Source organism: Aquila chrysaetos, chromosome 11 (genome assembly GCF_900496995.4).
Source record: "Aquila chrysaetos chrysaetos chromosome 11, bAquChr1.4, whole genome shotgun sequence".
Classification (NCBI taxonomy): domain Eukaryota; kingdom Metazoa; phylum Chordata; class Aves; order Accipitriformes; family Accipitridae; genus Aquila; species Aquila chrysaetos.
In genome coordinates, this window is record NC_044014.1 from 1711663 (window position 1) to 1736768 (window position 25106).

Below are 25106 nucleotides of genomic sequence, written 5' to 3' on the forward strand. Positions count from 1 at the left end.
TTTAGCATTACATTTTAATTGAAGATCTTGACATTTTTGTATCTTCAGTGGAAACACATTTTCGTATGTAGCATGGTCTTGCAAAATACAGAGTACATAAGCTGTCTTTATTTACTCCTGCTCAGTTCCACAAGGCTAAGTTGTATATTGCTCCAATACAATCTATAAATGAGTAATTGTTCAAAGTATTTCTGTTCCCATTGATGTCCTTTTCCATTAATTTTCTCCCTTCAGAATAGGCAACAATTCACCACTTTCCTTTAGTTCCTGTAAAGAAATATATACAGCAATTATTCTTTATGTACATTTTGTGATTATGCTAACAAGATTTCAACAGGGACAGTTTAGGGATAAGGAAATCAATTCACTGGCTATTAAGTGAATGCACTAGATGACCCACTAGAGGTCCCTCTTGACCAAGACACTGAAGTTCATAATGTTGTATTTAAATTCTATTTTGTGTCTATTTAGTAAGAGAGGAAACTTACTTAGTTAAAAGATACACCTTCAAAAGAATTGGTTGTTGTCAACTTTACCCAGTAAATCCCATGATATATCCCCTTCTAGATGTAATTCAGGATACATTTTAGGCATACACAAAATTTTACAACATCCAAAATGCCTTCCACAAAATGAAAAAATGACCATCCATTGATAAGATTGTTACTACCACACATTAAAATGAGACAGTAAGAGAGTTGTAGGAGTTCTAAATAAGACGTGCTTGCCCATATTATCTTGATGACTTAAATTCAAATTATAAGACTGTTAACTTACTCAAGAGCTAGATAACACCAGGAAATAATTTTAAAATAACATGTTGTGGAGTATATATTCTTTTCCCACATCTCAAGAGAAACAACTGTCTCAATCTTATTACATGTTATGCTATATTATGGAATGCATTTTAAAATACTGACAACATTCATCTGCCCATACAAATTAGTCGGTGTGAAGTGAATACAGTCCAACAATGCAAACAGACAAATTACATTTAAATACCAGTGAGAGAAGTATTTCACAGCATCTCTGCAATGCCCAAGACTATACTTACTGATCACTGAAATAACCCACACACTTGTTAAATAAATAAAATTAAAGTAATCTATATAATTTAAGTAATACCAGTATTTTTAGAACTAAATGAGATTTATTGATTGTATCTTCCCAGGAGTTACAATGTCTGAGGAATTGGCTATAAAACATTCAGACAAGAATGGGCTCAAGAGTATTTGGGGTTTAGAACACTGTGCCTGCTCTGTTACAAAAATCAAAAACCACAGTTACAGATGCAGATCTATTTTTGTTGCTTCAGGGTCTGTTCAAACAACTACAATAAACCTTACTTTCTTCCAGGAATGAGACTGTTTGCTAGGAAGAAATGTCTCACCCACCTTATTTGAGAAAAGCAATGTCAGAAGTAAAACTAGGAAGAGAAACCTGTAAAAATGCACCCATGGGGTAAAAATGGTCTTTACAGTAGCAGTAACTGACTGCTGTCAAGAAAATACATTTCACTGCTAAATCTTGGCATATGAGAATGCTAGAGATTTAGAGCTCCTTTCAACTGTATGTTGAGCTAATAGAAGTCACAGTAAAAGTAACCAAGTCATTTGGTTTCAAGATCTAGGGCCGCCACACAGGAATTTCTGTATGTTATGGGCAGAACACATTTCTACAGTTTTAAACAAATGGTCAATTTACATCTCAAACAAGATTCTCCCATTCCTACCTTAACAATGTCCACCCCTCCAACAAGTTCACCTTTCACATATAATTGAGGATACGTTGGCCAGTTTGAATAGGTTTTTAATCCTTGCCGCACCTAAGAAAAATAATCTTATATGTAAACTTCAACTTCAGTAAAAGCAACAATGAAATCCGCAATGATGGAGAAGCTTAATTACCTCTTCATCTTCCAGTATGTCAAATGTCTCATAATCAACGCTAGAGGAAAAAAAAAAAAAAACAAACACAACAAAATCATCTACTGTGGAGTTTTGCAATCTAAGACCCTCAAAAATCAACACCTTATGCACCAAGAACTGTAGTACAAAAAATGTCTAGTTTCACGGGAAACTCCTTATAATGCACATATTTATAATGTATACCTTAGGCTCTGATTGCAAAAATGTGTTCAAAGTAATTCCATTCCCTATTAGCTTAAACATTAAAAAAAACCACACTAAAAAAAACCCCCACCACACACACATACTTCAGAAGTTTGGAATCAACCAGCTACAGCTATTTCACCATCTTCATACACCACTTGCGTAAAAACACAAAAATAAATTTGATTTCTGGTTGATTCATGTATGAGATTTGGTATGCAATTCCTAGTATTCTAAGAACTAGCACTCTTCAATAACCAGCAAGTATGTAGATTCCTGCAAGTGAACTAGGGCCAGTGACAAAGAACAACAATTTGAGTTAACTGCTACAGATTTCCGAGTTGTATATTGATATATAGTTATCTTATCTCAAAAAGCCCATTCTAACATCTAGTAATCAAGACAACTGCTTAACCTCTAACTAGCAGTACAAATGAAATAGGAGTTTATTCAAAGGAAGATGATACTAATCTCTCTCACTACAGAAAGAACTGCTTTGAAGAGGAAAACTGAGGCTAGATAACATGAGAGACTCCAAGATTAAGGAAACAGATCAAGAGAGATCTCTCCAAGACGTGCTGCTTATCAGAGTGGAAGGATTTCTTTCATGTCAACAATCACAGAAAAAAAAAAGAAAAAAATTCACTGTTGCAATAAACTCCTCAATCCAAGCAAGACAATCACTACATAGTAGTGCTAAAGCAGTGTTAATATCTGACACGCCACATTTGACTTGGTATCAAATAAGCATAGTAGTTATTTACACTATACGCTTTTACATAAAGATATTTTAAAATACTCTTGAACAAAGAAAATTATATTTGGGGAAGTCTTCCACTAGTATTTTCCAAACTCTTTATTTATAAAATGTAGTTTTTAAAACAGAACTGGCTTCCCAGATTCAATAAAAAAAAAAACAAACACTTACGTACCCAGTACTATTTATGATTTCTATAATTTGCTTGCTGAATCCACATTTTGCCATCTAGAATGCAAAACACACATATGTTAAAACATATATCTGCTATATTTAATACACAAAATTCCAGGTCCTCAAGCTACACCAAAGCTATTACCAATTTATTGCTAGTGATGACCTTACTGGATGAGCAATACTGCTAATCCCTTTTTCATTCTTCTTTATATTCTTTGAGCTTTAAACAGTACTGAATGTCTCTTTCTTTACATACTCTGCTGAAATAAATGAAAACATTGAGAATATTAAACACTTTCCTCAGCTGTGGTATGAAATGACACAAGGTGAATCTGTTTTCCGGGTTTGGCAATGCTATCTTGTAAACTAGTTAGGCTTGATTATTTTCTGAACATTCAAAAAGCCAAAGCTATAGGTATGATGGGTATAAATGGCTTATATGCATTTGTAAAATAGACATGTTTTATTTTCAGACACACACTACCCTTTACTTTCCATTCTGGAGAGAATAGCAACCTATACTCAACTGATAAATAGGTTGCATGTACGGCAACTCCCAACTGAAATTAGTAATTGAAAGTATCTACTGCAAACTCTTCATATTGACAGTGTAAGGACATAGAACACCCATCATTTTTTAGATATTGAATTTTTAATCTTCTTATTGGTGATTTCACTCCACCAGTAGCTCAAGCAAAATCAAAGCGTGTTAAGCAACCTGCCCAAAGTCTTGCTTTTCATAGGCAAGACACAGGGTTTTATTGGAAATAAAGTGCATCTCTTTAGAAGACCTAAGCCCATCTAGCTCATCACCACTGTTTCAGTGAGTCAGATAACCCACAGGGTTCCAGTGGCTATGAAACAGCTTAGTAAAACAGCCTACACTACTCTTAAAAGTATCTGTTGTTAATATACAGAGAAGGCTTAGGGAACTAATGAGAAAATTAAATGGAAAGACAAGTCACATGAATGAGCTCAGTCCCCTAGCTCTGTACCCTTTAAAAAAATACCATATAAACAACTCTCATAACATGCAATCACTAACAACAATTACTGTTTAGGGTACACCACTCCAATGAAAAGTCTGAGTTAGGTGCCATTCAAGTAATTTTGACAGGAAGAATTGCAGTGCCTTGCTGTTCAGAAGGGAATAATTTCTCCCTTGGCTACTCTGTTTGAGTATGCAACACAAAGCAATAGACTGACCTTTTCGTTTACAGTCATTTGTTATTATTTTAATCCTAACTGTTAGCAGTTGTCTGTCTTCAGTCACTACCTTCATTTCAGTGAGCAAGATAATTAATTAAGTGCAGCTTAAAGACACCAGGCATAGACCATTCCACACACATGAGAAAAAGTGGATCATTTATGGTATGTGGCATTATACTTTAGCCTTAAAAACATCTAGCAGCTTTTTTTAAATGCAGTTGTGAAAGCATGAAGTGAGAGAAATTAAAAAGGATAGGACACCCGATCCAATTAGGTCAACCGAGGGAAATTTCAAGAAACATGTATCCAGAGATAAAGTTTTGGGCAACACTCAAACTGTACGCCTCAAGTAAGCTAGCCATTAGGGGCAAGCACTCAGACCATCATAAGAAAATCCATTATCTGCAAAGACAATCAATAACTAAAACCAAAAGGACATGCACAGTTCTTCCATTCATTCCTGAATTGTAGATCAATTGACAGATGTCACTGCAGGGCATCAAATTCCCTGATTTTACCGTAACACAGCTATTAGCATTTTAGCAATATATATCCATCAGGTAAAATAGGGACTGCTCTCCTCTGGCTTATAGAAGTACCAAATAAAAAGACAAATCTTCCCAGCACCATTAATTTTCATTAAGCAGGGAAAGCAAGGAAAAAAAGGTAATTGTCAGTGTTTAAAAAACTGTTTAAATATATTCTGAAACATTTAATCTTACCTGTTTGCTTCCTTTCATAAAAAGCATCACAGGAGCTTTGTTTATCAAGATTTTAAGCCTACAGAAGGCATAAAAAGACAGACATAGAACAGCTCGGTTATTATCCCAACCTTTGTTTCGACAGGAAAACAAAATGCAAAAGTGGAAAGATAGCACCTTACACCTTTACCAAATACATTTAAAGCATTATTATAAGCAAGTCTATTAATTTAAATTGCTTACAGTAACTCTAATGAATGAATTTGAACCATCCTGTTACTTTTAGAGCAATAATTTACTTTTCTAGATTGACCTCTTAAGTATCAAGCAGCAATAAGTTTAAAGAGAAACATCATTTTAGGATATTTTAAATACCATGCCTATATTTAGTGACATACTGCTTTTTTTCCCGTACTGAATATAATACTTGGCATTTCTTATTCTCCATGTGAGAATGCCTTTTGCAGAGTAAGAGCCATACCTATTGTCCATCAGTCATAAGATCTATGGACTTACGGACTAAGGACTAATGACTACTGAAATTCAGGAATAGGTCTGTTTTGCCTCACTGTGCCCTGCCCACTTCTGGTCTACCCACACAACCCTCAGACACTCCCCCTCTTTCCCTCTCCTTTTAGGAAAGGCTTTCTATGACAACTGATGGAAAAAGTTAGCAAAGACTCCCGTCCAACAGTTGCCTGCTGAGGGCAAACTACCCTCTATAAAATGCGTAACAGGTGATCATTTTCTGTAAAAGGTCACTTTGAATGATTCGCACAATGCAAAAAGACTCTAGACTGGAGAATCCAGGGTCTTTGCAAAATAAAACTAAATGAAGTTTTGTTGGTGACCTACAGCCTTTGCATGTGTAAACCTCAAAAGAATTTTTGCAACCAAGTTGTCTTTAGGGCAAAAAGCAACAGCAAAACTAACAGCTACAGCAAGGGTGAGCTACAGTAACCTGAGCTGGTTCCCCAGCTGTCAGATCTGTTTCATGAAACCAAGCTGATTTCCAGAGTTCATTTTCAAGAGTATTTTCAAGTGAAGACGCACAGTTAATTGGTGGAAAGAGATCAAACATCGAGTAAAGGAACATAATTTAGCATTAAATAGATTCTACTACTGATATCCCTTCATTCTATTAAGTCTTGGCATGTTTGACTAACTACCACATAGGGTTTTTCTTATGAGTGACTGGTAAGAGTGAATATAGTTTGAAAGAGATGTCAGTTGCTCAGAAGTTAAGTATGAGGTTAGCTACAAAGAAAAACTAATCTGTGTCATGGAAAAAGAACTTCCCACTTGTCACCAGAAAAAAGACGACAGACCTCAGCTAAACATCATGTGTTAACCCAAGAAACAAACACCTACTGAAAGACAAAGAACAAACTAGGCAACAAGAAGCTACTTGTGACTTATCTGGTAAATTTTTAGCCAGTTTTCCTTCGGGCCACTTCTACATCAAAATTTGATAAAATTAATAAAAACTTCACACACCTGTTCAAAAGATGATGATGATGCTCCTTTAGGGAGACATTTAGCTACACCAACAATTTTAATCTATTAAAACAGATTAGGTAAGCAGAGGACATTTCCCATTACCTTCTTTCCCCAAAATAATTAAGCAAAGCAAAAAAACTATGTATACATTCAATAAAGTTGCAGCTTATGCAAGCTTGCAAAAAGGAAGGAAGAGACTAGAGGAAACTTTCTAAAATAAGGTTTTCAAAGGCCATACTGAGACAATTGCATCTTTACCTATAATTTAATCTCAAATTGCAAAAGGTAGTGATTGTTTTTTGTGGCCTTGGTGAAACAATTTACAAGTTACCCTACTAGAGTAACAAAAAATAAACGTCAGCCCACAGAACAAATTAAAAAGGAATTAGTAAATACACAGCTGTAGAAGTACATCTACTTTATCACTATATTGAAATGGCTTGCATTAAATTATTTCTCCACTGCACTGAGAAGGCAAAAGAACCAGAACCAGTCACATCTAGAGCACTGTAAAACTCACACTTACCATCCTCAGACAGCAAGTGGGAATCTATGCTAACATATTTGCCTTCAAGGTACAGGCCACCTTCTTGGTAAACCAGCCCCCCTTTGCATGTCTTAATGGCACTATTCACATAAAAACTAGAAAAAAGTCACATCTACTAGCAACTTCTCAAACAGAATGACTTGTCAGATATCTGGAGCTTGACTGCCTGGGGCACGCCAGAATTTCAAACAAGCAAATCTTCAAATGGGAAGGTTAAAGGACGACAAATTGGTTTCTAGATACTACATCTGATTCAGGAAGCAACACACTTCCTACTGCTGCAGCATATATTCATTTTGCCAAGGTGAAAGAAAACAGGAACTGAAGGACATGAGTAATCAAGAAAAGTGAGGAGACAAGCCTAGATGTTTTCTCCAGTGACATCATAGTTATGAAGTCTACACCAAATGAAGGTAACAAAAGCTACTAATGTTTAAAAGATGATTTTCCCAGTTATCTTTAAAGAATAAATTCTTAAAAGAGAGGCAAGAAGGAATCTATATATTCCTGCTATAATTAAAAATTAAAAAACTACAAATACAATAAGAGTAAAGCCTACTGGAACAGTATAGTTTTATATTAAGTGATGCTTACTGTATAGAAAACAGACCATATTAAACAAATGCAGCTGTTCTGTAATTAAAGAAAATCTTGGCACACTTCTGATAAAGTCAAAGAACAGGAATTTATATAAGGGTTCCCCTATATAAATGAACATACAGGAAACCTCAAAAATAGACACCCTTAAAATAATGACATAATACATCACACCTGTCCTCCAACTTCTGTGCCTTCGGACAGACTGTGTCCAGCTCTCCAGATGCCTCAAGCTCCTAGAGAGATTGGGGAGAAGAAAAATCAGATGTAAAAAGCAAGAAAAACATGCTTCTGACAACTAACAAGATTAAAAATGTTTCTAACCTTGACAATATCAAGTCCACCTATAAGCTCTCCAGCTACATACAGCTGAGGGTAAGTCGGCCAATTAGAATATGTTTTCAGACCCTGACGAACTTCTTCATCAGAAAAAATGTCAAAACTGCTAAATGAAATACCATGTTTGTTCAGTATCTCCACCATTTGTTTGCTGAAACCTGCAAACACAAAAAGAGGAATTACATATAATTTTAAACAAAGCATTCCCATGTCTGTATGAAACCTTATTCATTTAAAAAATGCAATTCTTCTAGATGGTAAGTTCAAAACAGCTCTAGTGTGTTATTCTTTACTCTGTAAATATCCTCAAATATTATAAACAGGCAAAAAACATATTTATTACTGCGATTACAAAACCAAAGTATATGGACAGCTTGGCAAGTCTGGTGCTTCTCTATTTAGAGAGCTACAGAGCAAGTAACCTTCATATAAGAGTCTGTTGTTCCAACACACAATTAAAGCAAAGTTAAATGCATTCCCTTATTCTGCCTTTTCCAGCTCTTCTTCACTGAGCATTCACAAAGAATAAAAGCTTCTTAATGACCATAACAGCATCTTCAGTATCTTTCATTTCATTCCTCTAATTGCACATCACTTTCTCTACCCCTGTCATTTCTTCCTCCAGCTACTACTGAACTTATCCTACACCAAATGTGGATAAAGTTGACACACCAAGTGGCAACCAGGTTTTAAACACACTACTGTGTCACTAGTTTAACTTAGAAACTTGGCTTTTATAATGTTTTCTACTACTTTTGCTTTAAGATCACGTACTTTCCTACTTCATGGTAAAAGGCAGACTCCTTTTTATTTTTTAAAATCTTTATGTTCACACAAGTACTTAATATTATTTTACTAACCTTGTGACACTTTCATACCATGTTTTGTTTTCCTTTATGACAGATCTTCATTATGTCCTACTTTGACAACACTCTCTCAGGAGGATATTAAGCACTGAATATTATGATGTAAACATCCAGATTTTCTAAGTATATTGTGTGGCCAAGCTGCGAAGAAAAGTTTCTCCCTTCTGTAACTAAGCACCTTTTTCCTAAGAAAATAGTCACATTATTTGTAAAAAGTTGCGTGTATGAAAATTTTAACATTATAGAATTTACAGTCCATAATCACCTGAATCTTCTTACACTAGAGGGAAACCCACATGAAATTTCACTTTCAAACAATTCTCCTTCAACTCTATTTTAAATTCACCATTCTCATTAAAGTGAAACATTGATTATTTTTTTTTAAAGAAGATAAATTGTTTTTTTAAATCATTAGTCTCTACAGAAACTCTTCAAAATCACTTTAAAAACCAAAACACACACATACACACCACCCACACCTAGGCTGTACCCTTTATGTCAACAAGTCCATTCTTTATGGAGTAACTTGAAAGGAAACCTTAGACTGATGTTCAGTCATCTTCATTCACTTAACACTGCCACTGATGCGGAAGCACAAACAGTCCTCCAGAGAAGACATCAGCCTACTGGATGTTTCACAGTGTGTTCCAGATATTTACTCCGTAGGAAAACAGATGAGAAGAGGTCTGCTGCACTTTACAACACAAGGGAGCCAATGCCTTGACCTTTAGGACTGATGATCAAATCTTGATTCACAACTCCACTGTTCCTCCATAAGCTATTTGCTCTGCTATGAAAATTATGCTTATCAGGAAAAAACACTAAGTACGTTGCAACACCTTGAAAGATTTTGGAGTTTTGCTTCATTTCTAACACATGGTCTTTATCCTACAGTATTTCAACACCTGCCACTGTTGCTTGCATGCACACCCCTTCTAAGGAAGTAGAAGCCTCCTAGACAACGCTATCATATGGTTTGCAAAAAGGATCCATGAGAATTTGTCCATAAATCAATATGATAATAATGTGCGTTTTATATCATTGCCACCTCATTCTGTTTTGGATTCAAATGCCCTTGCAATCCTACCAATTCCCTCAAAGAATTCCAACAAATGCTGTGCAGACAAATGAAAACCTCTATACAAATATTAAAAATAAAAAAAAAAAAAAGGAAAGACAATGCTTAAAGGCTTTAATAAAGGAATAGAAAAATAAAGACGCTTTAAATGGGAAAAAGAATCAAAGTGCCATAGAAGAATAACCTTTGATTTCAGCTTGCAAGACCACCTATTAGTTTTTGAAATATGGATTTTTACTACAGCTTTCTGCACTTTTCATGATCTGCAATTTATTGAGATATGAAGTAGCAGTATTTATATGTACAGCATCTAAGTTGCTTTTCTTTCTACAACTGAAGTGTTAAGTTCATGTACAGCCTGAAGTAAAACACAGATTCTGAAATTTTTCATACATCTGGGAGTTCATTAGTAAACAGCTAAAGGCTGATTGCTGATGGTTATTCCATCGCCAATATATTAACTCATTTCTACTGTAAGGAACTGGGGAAAAAAAAAGCTTTATTTTAGCTGTAGGCAATTACATGCAAACTAGAAAGATTGATTGGTTGTGTTTCATTTTGAAGGGTTATGGTAGCAGTCTGGAAGTGTTATGCTTAGGGATAAAGCGCCAGAACAGCTTTACTTTCATAACAAAAGATTTAGGTTGAATTTCTGAAGAAATGCCATACATGCATTACAAGGAATAATTAAACTGCTAACAAAATGTTTTAAGCAGTTATCTAGATGATCACAAATGCCACTCCAGATTCTACACCAATAAAAACACCCTAAATAAATTACGGTATTGATGAAGCAAATAAACAAATACTGCCACAGTCCAAATGAATTTGCTGAAATAATACAACATACATAGTAACCACATACAATTGCCAGTAAACACATAGCCAAGGGCACAAACCTTACTTTACACTATGCTTAGCTGGCTTTTCCAATGAAGAAATTACGAACTACAAGATTATCCCAAAATACACTGCTGGATAGGGTTCCCTCTACTTGCCAACTGCACTGAAGTCTTGAGTGCAAGACTATTATTTGTATCAAAATAGGTACAATTCAAAAGTATCTTCACCTTTAAACAAGCATGGCTCCTTTTAGTTAATTTTATTTCTATTACTCCTACTACTGTTATAACAGATCCATATCATCTTTGACAAAATGTTAAATTACCTTTACCTTGAAAAAGACTGTCTATTCTAGGAAATTGAATGGACCCAACTTACTAACATCGCCCAACTATTGCCAGAAACTACCACAGCAGTCTAAAGCAGGCACAGTATTTAACTGCAAAATTAAGAGCTGTAAATTCAGATTATTTCATGTGTTGCACTACATTTGAATACTTCCAACGTACCTCTATTTAGGTAAGTACCTCCTGTGCATTTTTCATGGGGGACCAGGGATCAACTGTAAGAACTGAAAGCTTGAAGAAGTATCTACTTTATCTATTAAGACATGCAAATGAACCTGTATTATACTTTTAAGTTGCTTTCCATATTGAGTTTATGATGAAGTACCTAACTATCCTAAAACTTGATGCCTCAATGTCTTTTTTCGCTTGTGTTTTTTTGTGGGTTTTTTGTTTGGTTTTTTGGGTTTTTTTTTTTCCAAATAGCCTCACAATGCTCTCCCATCAAAAATTCAAACACATGAGAAACAGTAAAGGGTCTTTTCTCTACATAACTTTAAAATCTGCCCAGTGTTCTGCTCAATGCCCTTTAGAAAGCCAGCTCTCTACTTAACACCTGCAGAAATCCAAAGGAGAAACAGTGTGCCAGTGCCATGAACTGATCATGCCGACACAGAGGCTGACTCGGGTGTAACAGAACCTGGGCACACAAGGAGTGCAGGAGAGACTCACCACTGCCTGCACAACACCTTTGAGCTCACCACGGACATAGCAAGAACCATGCTCTGCTCCTACAGCTTGCCACACACCTGCCAAACAACTCACAGCGCAAGCACAGCAGGTTCACTAACAATAGTGCCACATTAGCATCCAACACAATTAAACTTAAAGCATGTGTATCTGAATAACCTAAACTGTAGACACCTCAAATGCACTCATAAATATCAGGAGCTCATCAGAGCAGTGCTCTATTACGTACAGGTAGACTTGCCGAGTCTACTTCTGAATAAGCCAAAATTTCCATTCCTGCAAAATTATCTATAAATTCCTATGATGGTATGTAACTTTCACACACCTATAACTGTACTATTACATAATACAAATACAGAATTATCTATACATAAATAGATGGAACTTCATCAGCTCTTCGTAGGAGCAACTGCCTATGCACAAACTGCTAGAATCCCAACCTAATACACAACAGCACAATGAATGTGGAAGTTCTGAAATCTATGGTTATTTCTGAAACCATTTCTACCAAAGTGATTCTGGGACCTGTTAGTGCATTGAAATGAAACAGCCACCTCAAAATTAGAAAAGGAAAAAGAAGGAGAAAAATAGAGTGTGCAGGTACCAACACAGTAGAAGCCCAATACAGTACGTGAAGCCTCAGTACATACAGGATCTTGCACTTCCTCTCGTATTTCTGTAACCCTTTCACAGCAACACCTGAAAAAGCAGATTGTAAAATGGCATGCAAATATTTTAAAAGCAGCTGAAAGTACACTTAGGTACAGAAGGCAGAGGCAGTAAGAAAAGCTGCACACAAGCTGTAAGCAAGAGCTTCATCAACCTGAAGTAGCCTGGACCAAGTTACAAGACTCCTCTCGCTCTGCCAAGGCAGGATTACCCTCTACAGCAAATGGCCCAGATTGACATATATGTTTGACATGCTTTAACCACTGCTTCTCTTTCAAATATTGTTTCATGACTTTTACACATAAACCTTCCTTCTCGAAAAGGGCAGCACATACTAAACTCGCTCCAATTAACAGCACTTGACAGCAGACTCTCCTCCTTTCCTGCCCCTAATACACAATATCAGTCCAAAGCTGCTCTTTGTAATTCAATCCAGACAGGCCCATCCAGCAGCTTCACCACTGTTACCACTCTGCTCAGCTCCCTCATTTATCAAGCATTGGTCCTGACACAAAACCACCTGAAGTTAATGAAAAGACTCTTATTTACTCTATGGACCCAAATCCTCAATTTCAATAACTAGAACTATATAGAACTGCGTAAATAGCTCTCCTGCAATAGAATGCCTTCCCAGATAAAATGCAAATTAGCAGAGGCTGTTTGGCAAGTCATGTATCACAAATCTGCATTATTCTCACGTCACCAAATCAATGCGTTCCGTATCTTTACCCTTCCCTTTCACCACTTTTAACAGCACATGGTGAGATGACAATTTGAATCCATCCAGATTAACATAAAGGGACAGAACACATAAAATTAGGTTTTTTTAGGTCCTTTTATAATATTTCATCCATTTTCCTTTACACAGTTCTGCACTCAGTTACTTTTGGAAACTTCCTGGACACAGTTCAATAGAAAGCACAAGAAGCAGCTACATGGGGATGTCTGCCCTTGAAACTGTTAACTGGATTTAATACTTAAAACCGTGGCAAGATCTTCCACAGCTGGAAGATCAGCAGTGCATGCACACCACAAGGATATTTGGCAATTATGTGAATATAGCATCAATAAATCACCACACCACACCCAACAGTTCAAACCAAGCATTTGTGGGCTCCTGACGAGACACGAGAAGCACTGCTCTGTCTCTAGGATGCACCTGCTGAGCCCTTACCAGAAGGGGTCAAAAAGAATAGTTCCACAAGTCCTCATTTCCTTCATCAAAGTGTTTTAAACACATTTAGTTCACATGCATCTCTGTCATGATATAGAAACATTTATGAGTAATCTTTCAAGCCTGTGCATGCTACTGTAATTCATGCACAGATGGACAAAACAAGTATTTTCATTATTTGTTTTTAGACACAAATAACCGAGGTTTTGCATCACAATTTAACTTTTTGAGCAGTTATCTCTTTACTGGTTCCATAAATATATGCCACGGGCCTTTCTTCAGGAGCTTGGCTGTAAGGAGTTAGCTATTGCTAGTTCTTTTCTTATTCTCCTGTTATGTTTCACAATTCCTTCATCTCTTTGGCCCAGCAATGTAGCTGATATGATTTGCCCCACAGGATACATGTTTGCTTAGCAAAGAAATCAGTGCAACTTCTTGAGACTGCAGGAGCAGAAGGATGGCAGCTTCATAGTACTTACAAATTTTGCCTTTTAATATTTGTTCATGTGCTTTCCATATAGATCAACACTTCAAGTTAGTTATGAACCAACCACTCTAAACAGTGAGCAAGAGTTAAGAGAACTAGGTTTAAGAAAAGGCATTTCCACTGTAGCAGAAACACATGCTACTTGGTCTTTAAATTTTACCAGCTGGGATAGTTTTCTTTTCTTTTTCCAAATGGCAACAGTGATCCCAGATGTTAGGCAATTCTCATTATTCCTTGAATTGAAACATTCTCTTCAGACTATTTTACATTTTCAACGTGTGTAACTTGAAGCACAAAATATGTCAGGAACAAACACTGACCTACCTCGGGAAAAGTGTCCTAGTTCAAGGATAGCATTGCACATCACATTCTTTAGAAAGCCCCTAATCTCTGCAATTCCATTTCCAAAATTTAACTAAGAGAACAGCAATTCTCTAGCTGCTTACAAGCAATATGAAAATACTTTCATTGATACTTCCAGGTATACAAGACACTGTTGGGATGTATCTTCCCAAAATTGAGTAAATCTGACAACTAGCCCAAAGCAAGCGCTGTCACATTGAACACGAACTTCAGAAAATGCTTACCACAGCGAGGTTCTTTTGGAGACCCTTTCATAAACAGCATGCAAGGGGCAGCATTGATGAGTTTCTTTAGACGCACATTAAGATCTTCTTTTACGCTGTCATTAGAGCCAGCAGAAATGGAACTGCTGGACGCATGGCGCTGCACTTTTTTGGTCAGCTCTGGGGCATGGGCACCATCTAATCTGTCAACTTTCTGAGAATTCTAAGGAAACCAAAACACAGGCTCGTGTTACAGGATTAAATTCAGAATTTGTACTGTAATAAAAAAATAGTAAAACCACCATATAAAGTATAGATTTTCAGATGCAGGGTGGATTAGCGTATTGATCTTTTGGCCAGTCTTTAGTTCCAAGACTCATACCATTCTGTTGGCTGGCGACCGTTAATGCTAGCAAATTTGCTATTAGAAGAATTTATTAAAGAAAATATTTTGAATTTTATTATCACAGGCAAACATGACCCAGACGGCCTTGTCATTTCTACCACAAGATTATTTACTTGGGTTTTTGCCATGTTGTAGAACTATGGCTAGACAAGGAAACATTACTGAAATTTTTTTGACCCAATACAAGGTAGGACAACTGAAATATAAACTATGTAAGGATCCCAAAGCAATTAAGGAAGCTCTGAAATATTACGTATAAAGTGTAAGAATCATTTCTACCTACTTTTTTAGGTTCCACTGGATAGACTTAAATCAGATACATAAGTGTTTCTTCACTGAGAAAGTACTTAACGTTCTGCTCTTCTGGTAGCAGTATTAAAAAAGTATACATATTGAGAGTCCACATGGAATCCATTTTCTCTTAAATCCATTTTCTCTTACCTTAAAGAATAAGAAGGTTGGAACAGAACTAATTCCATATTTTTCAGATACTTCAGGCACAGCTTCAGCTTCCAGCTAAAAAAACAAAAAAAACCAAACAAACAAAAAACCAGAGAAAAAGATTATTTTCATAATCTTCTTTAAAGTTTGACTGTGGATGTAAATCCTGTCTAGAATGTTCTTCTAGGCATTTTATACATTTAAAAAGGATTTGACGCAGAAGTTTGTGACACATTTGCATTTAAATGAGACTCACTGGGTTGGCGTGTCATCCACTGAGCCTACACAGTGTCAAAACAGGTTCAGAGGTTTTTATTTTGTTGCACATTTCAAAAGATGCCCGGAGGCTGCGAATAAAATTTTTGGTGCACTAGTGACCTAGTAAATTTTCAATCATATGCAGCTACTACTATATTGAAATCCATAAATCATTGACCCCAGTTATGTCATGATTACAGTGCTTATTTTCTGCCCACAGCAATTCTTGCTGTTTGCTCTATTGACTAATTTCAAGGGGCAGTACATCATGACTGACATTTGCAGCCTTCTGCAAATTATGAAGAAAAAAGGAGTGTTTCTTCAATAAGCTATTGATGTCTACTAAATTTTATTTTTAACTCCTGCAAGGCTACCAAGTATTGAGTGGAAAGCTTGTTGAGTCTATTGGTTCTAATTTTATTCAACATTCAAATGCATACCTTGAAATTATATAGTGTAGTAATTTGTCAAGAAAATATTATCTTTTAATTAACTCAAATTTGTTATTTTCTGTGCATAGGCTAAAAGCTTACTTGAGTGACAGAAGATATAGTACAAGGCTGTTTAAGACACTAGCTCTGCAACAACTGCAGATAATGGTTAAAAAAGTGGTAATAGATCTAAATGTTTCAAACAGAAAACTGCAATCCAGTGCACAGGAGAAAAAGCCTTTCAAATTCTTATTCCACAAACCATACAGTGAATGAACAAGCATCGAGAGAGCTACTTAACAGTTTGCTCCTGCCCGTCTCTGACCATCCTTATGCATTTTAGAAAATACTGTGATTGTTCTCACTATTAACCAAAATGTACTATTAACCAAATTCAGTGAACCTCTGAATACTGTAGTATTACAGCATCTTTTGATTTGCTCCAGCTATATAGGCTCTTAATGAACTCACTAAATACAGAAGCAGCCCAGCAGACTAAGTCAAAACTGAGAGTCCAAGCTTCACCTCTACTTCTGTAAATCAACGCTCCAACAGGATCAACTGAGAAACTAAAGCTATAAATTGAAAACTGTAAATAGATTCCAACTACCTATTCTCTTTCAAGTGGCAAATGATTAAATGACTTCTCCCTATAATATTAATTTTCTTTTCCACTAAAATTTCCTACTTACTTGGATACTTAAGTTCCACTCTGGTGAGGGTCACACATACTGAACAGATTTAATTTCATATTTCAGTAACTTGCTCTTACTGGTACAACTTTCCAAAACATTGTTTCTAACTGTTTCTGGATACAGACCCATTTTAACCAAGCCAAGGATCTTAGAGTTAGGCTATGCAACAACTAAAATGAGAAACTACATTCAGAAAGACTTCAAGATTTATTGACAGTTTTGAAGTTCATTTCATTATTACTTAGGTCTATTCTAGAATGTAACTTCATGGTTTGCAAGGCAGTACACCACTCTTGGTCAGTCCTCTATAACCATCTGATGAGTTAACAGGTTCTTCCCAATTAAAAGGCAGACTGCTATTCTGGAATACAGACCAAAATCCCACCAAGAAGCTTCCAAAATCAAATACATTTCCCATGAGGAGCTTCCCCCCGCCCCTCCCCCCCAAAAAATTCTATCAAGAAAATTCACCCAAGTCTTTCAGTGGCTTATTTTCTCTAAACAAGTACACCAGCAATATTGGGAGGAGGGGATGGGGCAAATGAGGTACCATTATCTTAGTTCTGCAACACTTGATCACTTTGGAACCTTGTTATTAAAAAATAAATTACAGCTGAATAATAAACCTTATAAATAAGTAATATATGAATATGAGTAATAGAGGCAACTGAGAGTTTTCAAACTTTCTTGGGTGTACTAAAAGCTATAGCAACTCTATATAAATATAAGCATCTTGAATTTTCAAAATGTTGAAAAGTGGTCTTTTGAAGCTCTAAGCAATAAAATACTACCATTAACATAGTTCTGCCCTTATGTTTAACAGAAATACCAACCGAGAGAGGAATCATTGAAAAAAAACAAACACAAAACCTAAAGGCTGTTAAGAAATCAAATTAAAATACTCACACACAGCTGGCTGCTCCATTACTCCCTGCCCTCATAATCACAGAGGTGTCTCATTAACAAGAGAAAGTTGTTTTAAAACAACGAACAGCACATTGATGAAATGCATTCATTTTTCCCTCCACACTGGCTCCCTTCCTAGGATGTGAAGACGATCTCACAAATATATAGCATCTCATTTGTGTTTATACCATCCAGCACTATATGACTGTCATCTTAAGAGTGACAATGCTGCACAGACTTAAATTTACCTTCCTTTAAACTTGATGAAGATTACTGTTCATCTTTAAGATCAGACAGAAAACCTCTATGAATTCTGAGATCTATTTAGTTAACAAACAACATCACGGGAACAAATGAAATCTCCAGCACACTTTAATTTGGCAACACTGTTATTTTCATCTCAAATCCAGCAATAAAAATCATGCTTTAAAAATATGGCTATCTACAGAACTGAAGGACTGAGACACTGCAAGCACAGAGAAATTTAAAAGACTATTTGCTAGGTGGAGTAGCTAGTGGAAAAAAAATCCTTCATTGTTATCTTAGGAGACTGATTTTTTTTTTCTTTAAACAGCATGACAAAATTAAAGTATTATTTAAGCTTGCAATACCAAGTTTGGAAAGATGAACGTAGAACTTTCATTCCACAGACTTTTGATGCCTCTTTTGCATATGTTCAACTCACATCTTCAAACATGAAGCCATAAAGGAATTTCAAAAATAACTTTACCCATATTTTGTAATAATGGCTCTTCTCTGTTTAAAACAAGCTCAACTGCTTGACTTACCTTCACAAATGTAACCTGCGTGTGTTCCTTTGCTAGTGCTGCCATAACTTCATTCATTTGAGCACACTGAGGAGCCCATGGTGCCCAAAAGTGGACAACTACAAGGGACCTATTAAAAACAAAAAAAAGTAACAGCATTTACTTTTAAAAAAGAATCATGCAATATAAAAGTTTGATACGCCATGCCAAAAAAAAAAAACACTAACAAAACCATACGCAAAAACCACCACCACCACCCACACCGCATTCCTGAGAAAAAAGAAAATCAAACAAGTGAAACCAGGAACACTTTCTATGACTTGCACAGAGGAGTACTTCAATGCTTTTTCAGGAAACATTCCAAAACCAGCACTGTTAAGGTAATGCAATACAAAGAAAAACGTCATCCTGTATTTTGATAGTAAAAGGTCATCCCATACGAATGTCGGACAGGAAGCAGAACAAGCAGAAACACTAAAGATCAAGTCATACGATACAGGATACAGATTTCGCAGCACCTGTAGGCCAAGCAGTCAGAATCACTCCTGGGCACCCCGCATTTCTTCCCAGGCAAGCCTTCTATCTTCAGAAGCTCTGGGAGCAACAGAGCTCAGCAGCTTCACACTAGAAGCTGCACCATTGCTTTTCTCCTCTCAGTGCCACTATTGCCTCTTGACTACTTATGCAGGAAATAAGGTAGCAACTTTGCAAGTCTACTGGGAGTTTTCTAAAAATACAGTATTCTTATGCTGAAATGTTATTTTCTGCTTTTATTAGCTTCAACTTCTTCCAGCTTCAATAAGGTTCCCTTGAAGGTTTGGTATTGATTATACACAGTATTTAAAGATGAGAAGTCACATATGTGAACAGAAATCCCATCAAGCTGGGCACCATGAGATAGTTCTCATGAGCTTAAACAAACACACTTTGATGACAACAGTGACAAGATATTTGCATCTGATTTTCCATTCCATTTTTCAGGTTTGCTGAAGTCAAAACCACTAGATAACAGGGGATAAAGAATAAAAGACATATAATGTACTACTTTTATCTACTTAGAGATACAGAAATCAAGTCAACCATACCACAGAAGCCATTTAGTGTCTTTTAGTACTAAATAATGGAAGTTCATTATAAATTTTAATAGCTATGCGGGCAGTATGACATTCCTATTGGAACAGTTAACAGCTGTGTTATCTGACCACATACGCTGAATACAGCACTAAACTCGATTCAGACACAGAACTTTAAAATTCATAAACCTGATTTTCCAAAGCAATTATAGGAAGGTTTGGTAGAAATATAATAGGATAGCCTCTTTTTATTTTTCATCATGCCATCAGTCAGTGTGGTTCTGCTTCAAAAGCCAGTTAAAACTGGCAAAGTTTACAGGCTAGTAAAAACTTAAATTATGGAACGACAAGGCAGTTCTGTTCTGCAAGTGCCAGCCTTGCAAATTTAGACCTGAGTTCAGGAACAGTTCAAGACATCTTCTCCAGGGCTGTCACCTGTATAGATTCTTCCAACGCTCCTGTACACGAGTCATCAACAGCAATGATCCCAAAGGCAAACCATCTCTCTAATTACAACAAAATAGCTGTAAGACTTCTTTGGACTGATTTCACTGCTCACAATTGACACCAGCATTTAAACCCCAGTAAAGGCCCATTTAAGTGATTTACTCTTTACGTATAGATGGGATTTGATATGGACTCCTTGAGAAACCTGAGACCACGTGTCATAGCAAAACTCTGTTTCAGCATGTAAACTTTCACAGCAATGCTCTTTGTGGAGCCCAGCTACAGGGCAAATGAAGAGGCAGTTTACAGCACAGGTAGCTCGCGCAGGAGCTTTATCTGCCCTCATAGCAGATAGGTCTTCCGAACTTTACTACAGCTGTCAGCTCACGCAGATACATTTTAATTACGACTTCTGAGCCAACGGGGACAAGCACTTCATATCATGCTGCAACCAACATTTTTTGCCACAAAGTAATGAGGTGAAAATAATTAGGTAGGTTGGGAGACATGGAAGTCATTTATATGTATGAGAACACCCAGTCACAACAGACAGAAAATTCTAAAATGAAAAAAACAGCAGCAGTTCAATATTTCAGAAGACAGACCAAGCTCTGATGCAGAGAATAATCAAGAGTTTTGCTCCAGGATTGGTTTTCCGGTACTTGTTCATCACATCCTACACATGAAATACCAATTTTTAGACCTCCTCCAATATCGTTCTTTATATATGCACTGTTTACTGACACTGTTAAGAGCTCAGGGAAGTTGTTACAAATGGATCAAGGATGAACAAAATTTTTTTTTTTTTTTTTTTTGTAAATCAAGTTTTGTGATGTTACCTTAGTCTTCACAAAACAGGCTACTCAGATCTATTACAGCTTTTGCAATTAAAGAGAATGAAGTTGTCAAGCTGTCATTGCAACTGCACAATGCCTGTACATTTAAAAAAATATTTTTTACATCTGTTAGACTACAAGTAGGACAAGAGAATGCTTCCACTGGCTAAAAACAAATAGTGGAAGAAAAGAGAACAGAGAACATATAAGTAGTATAGTGGCTACCTATCAGGCCAAAGCACTAACAACTAACTTGATGCACTTTCCTTCCATTAACTGAACGCAGGAATGCATACTCTTCCCCTGCTACCAGAAAGTATTTCACAAGTGCTCAATTTAATTTAGTGTGCATAGCGGGACACATCTGATCACATGAACGTCAGCTCATGACAAGTAGAGGAGGAATAACCACATGGTTATTTAATCCTCATTCCATCAGAGCCTGTTCTTTCCTTACCAACATATAGCTGTGATGCACTTAATTTTTATCTTCATGAAGAACATACTTTAATTTGCACGAAGGGTTTGGGGGGTTGACAAATTCATTCACAGAACAAGTCTAATTTTGCAATTAGACTGCCCTGTTGGTATCTGAGCACTTCAAATTAGGCTTGAAAAAATAGCAAGAGTAATTCAAAACATTAAGAAAATAAAGAGTCAGTAAAATGAAGCACATAAGTGACTCTAAAGAAAGTATTTCTTACATTCAACCAATATATTTCTAAAATCTCTACTATTATCTATAAATGAGGATTGTGACAAAAAGCTTATGACAAGTCCCAAAGTTTCTCTTCCTGTATCATATTTCACATTTTGGAGGAAAAGCTCTGGGCCCAAAAATAAAATTAACTTTCTTTAATACAACTTTTTTAAACTTTAGTAGCAGGAAAAAACATCAGAAGGCCATATCATACAATTTCTGCGGAGATACAAAAAGCTCAAGGTCTTGTTTCTATAGTGTATTAAAAAAAAAAAATTGGTTGAGACAGACTCACAAAGTAGACCTTTAAAAGAAAGAGTCTATTGACTGTAGAACCAAATAGCAAGACATTCTCTGGTACGGATATGCAGAAAATAATTACTCTGTAGGTGACCCTCCATTTGGGCCAAGACACAAGTATTTTGTAACCATGAAGATATTGGCTCAGTTCATCTTTTGCAACTGTACAATCTAGGTTCATTTGGAAAAAAAAAAAAAAAAAAAAAAACCTTGAAATCTACACTTGTTCTATAACACAAAGCTTACTAATAACTTGGTGTCAGAAAGATTCATTTTCTGAAACAAGAACTCCTATGAAATTAAGTGTCAACATAAAATGCTGGCAGTTGCAGCTGACTAGTGGTAATTCTGTTAGTTTGGAAAAATCAGGAAGCCCATTTGAAAAAAAAAAATTAGCATTAAAATAGCATTAGGCCTAGCCTTAAAAATTCAGCACTTTTTTTTTCTTAAGCTTTATCTTTCAAGAGAAAAATACTTCCTTGAAGAAACTTTCTCCTTTCCCACTTTATTAAGTGAATGTTTAAAACTACTTTTTTTTTTTTTACATCATTGATTTTCAAATACATTTGATAATTAAATATAGAAGGTACCTGAAGTCAGCCAATGGGTATTTTTAAACTTCTACAACCATCCAGAAACAGGGAGATCATTAAAAAAAGGAAAAAAAAAAACTATTCTTTGAGGGATTTGTTATGCTCTGTGAGCGCAGGTTTGTTTGGTTTCTTAGCAGTAACAAAACCCAAAGCCAAACATTTTGAAATGAAGTAGAGGAAGAGAGTTATCAGTGCTACCAATTCATCTTGGGACCAAAAAAAACCCGCATAAAACAATCAAGTCCATTAAAGATAAAACCGAATCATGTTCTGTGGACAAAGGGAATGGAGAATTACTGAGGGTTTTGTTGAAAATAACTTCAAAATATTGTATTTATTCCTGAAGCCATTTTCATTTCAGTACGCCTCAGTGAGTGTGAGAGTGTGACTTTCCTCTGGGATGTCCCCACACAACAATTCAGTTGAAGAATAATTCCAGAAGAGAAAACTGAAAGTCATGCAGCAAGTTTCAAAGAATCTAATTTTTTCTTCCCATAATCAAAATTTTTCCATGTTTCCTTATGTTGTCTTTACGAATGTGAAGCTGGTAGTTTCATCATCCTTTTTAAACCACTCATTTAATCAGTTTTCTCTCCTCATTCACTTAAGGGCCACTTGCTAATGCAACAGTTAAACAATGTGGAAATGTCTTTGACCCAGCCCCTTATTTTAATGTGCCTTGCAAGACCTAGTTAAATACACACTCAGCTAGTGGATTAAAAGATAGAATAATAGTTACTACACCTCTGATTCAACAAGACAAACAAGTAAATTTAATAACCAAACCTCTCTGTCTTCAGTAAGGCACTTGAGTACCTGTTCACCTTTAATTACAGTAGTAGCTATTGCAACTCTTTCCTACCAAAGCAGAACACATGCACAATTTTCCCCCACACGACCAGCGCCCAAGGCTTCCAACACCAGACCAAAAGCCACGGCCCAGTGGCTACAGAGAAACAGCGGTCCATGCCAAGATACACCAATGGAAAGAGAGCCCTGTTATGCGTCAGCAGCGTGTAAAACCAGATTAATGAGAAATCAGCCCTGTTGCACAAAAGATGAACCACTTAGTTTCGCATTGTTTCTCAATAAACAACCTAAAGCTGCTGTTTTCACTGAAAACGTTGTACACTAATTGTTTGTTCTGTTGACACGTTAGGGCTCAGGAGAAAAATAAAATCCTTAGGTTGCATGCAAACTCTGTTTTGCATAATTTTCCTGCCAATCTGCCCATTTAGGCCTCTCATCCCCTACAGAAGGTTTTGCAGCTGCAGCAGTCCTCCCCGTCCGAACGCCCGAGCTCCCCTACAGCCTCATAAACTGCACCCGAGGAAACGGGTGCTTAAAATGCAGTCTCTCAAGAAGCAAACCCCAAGTCCTTCTCCAGCCTGCGGGTTGTCTGGGTTTTTTTTAATGTCCCTGCGAAGGTTTTAGCCAGCCCTGAGGCAGCACCGGGGCCGTTTCCCTCAGCAGACACCGGCCTTTCACGAAACTCGCGCCAAACGCCCGAAGTCGACCGCGGAGCCCCGTTTTGGGGGAAGACCGGGACAAAAATCCAAAAGCGCCCTTTTTCCCGCAGGGCCTGAGGTTTCGGGACCCGCTGCAGCCACCCGGCGGGAAGCCCACGCTCTCTCGGGGAGCAGGGCAGAGGGAAGGCAGTCGCTGCAGGCGGCGAGGCCAGCCTTTCCAGTCAGGAAAAGTCTCTCCGGCGGCGGGCCCCGCTCCCTCAGCACCCGGCGGGCCGTACCCCGTCCGCCCCGACCCACCCTCACCTGTCCTTCTGCTGCAGCAGCTGCTGGAACTGCTCGACGGAACCCGCCGCCGCTACCTCCCCCGCCGCCGCCGCCATGACCGGACCGCCACCACAGGAAGGGAGGGGAGAAAGGCGGCGGGTCACGTGGGGGAGGCCCCCGCGCATGCGCCACGGCGGCCGCGCCTCCACCGCATGCGCAGCCCGCCCGCGCAGGCGCAACGGCGGTCCGGGAGCGGCGGGCGGGAAGCGGCGGCCATGCTGGGCCGGGCCGGGCCGGGCCGGGCAATCCCCGGTCAGCGCAGGAGGCGGCAAGAAGGGAATCGCTGTTCGGTTTTACTCCATCTGGTTGATATTCGGCCCTCTGAGGGGAGCGTGTTTTGTAGGCTGTGGAGGCCGCTTCCCCCGCCCCGTCGCAGCCTTCGGTCCCACTGAGAAATAACGGTGCGGGTTCATGAACGTAAATCTGAAGTTAATAGGCTCGTATGCAGTAATGAAGGCGTTTTGTTAATGAGGCCGGTGGTTCCATTATCCACACCTGCTGCACTCGGTAATGGCTTTACGCGGCCGTGACCTGTTGCTGGTGGCATCAGCAGAAAGCAAAACCTCCGACTGCTTTGTCGTCTGTGAACAAGGAGAATAGCCCTGAAATTTGCATGTCTCAGGTATATTTTTAAGTAAAATCAAAAAGGCTAGCCAGGGCTCTACCTCAATACGGAGGTAACTCCAATACTCAGAAAAGGCCACGGTTCATGATGCAGTTACCAAAGACCCACTTGAATTCTGCAAGAAGATATCCATAAAAGGTTTTAGTGTCAGACAGAAAATCTGTATCTTGAATAATTTTG

At 37.5% G+C, this 25106-nt stretch overlaps 1 protein-coding gene across 1 annotated transcript; it reads right to left on the minus strand.

Moving 5' to 3' along the window:
• On the minus strand, positions 1–24418 carry GLRX3 (glutaredoxin 3). The gene is made up of 11 exons (XM_030030590.2): positions 24281–24418; positions 18581–18689; positions 15503–15577; positions 14677–14878; positions 7924–8096; positions 7774–7835; positions 4977–5034; positions 3044–3096; positions 1908–1947; positions 1733–1825; positions 1–267 (listed from the first exon to the last, which is right to left on the minus strand). The coding sequence occupies exons 1-11, from the start codon at positions 24355–24357 to the stop codon at positions 217–219; spliced, it is 993 nt and encodes a 330-aa protein (XP_029886450.1). The 5' UTR covers positions 24358–24418; the 3' UTR covers positions 1–216.
• Between the last annotated feature and the right edge of the window lie 688 nt (positions 24419–25106).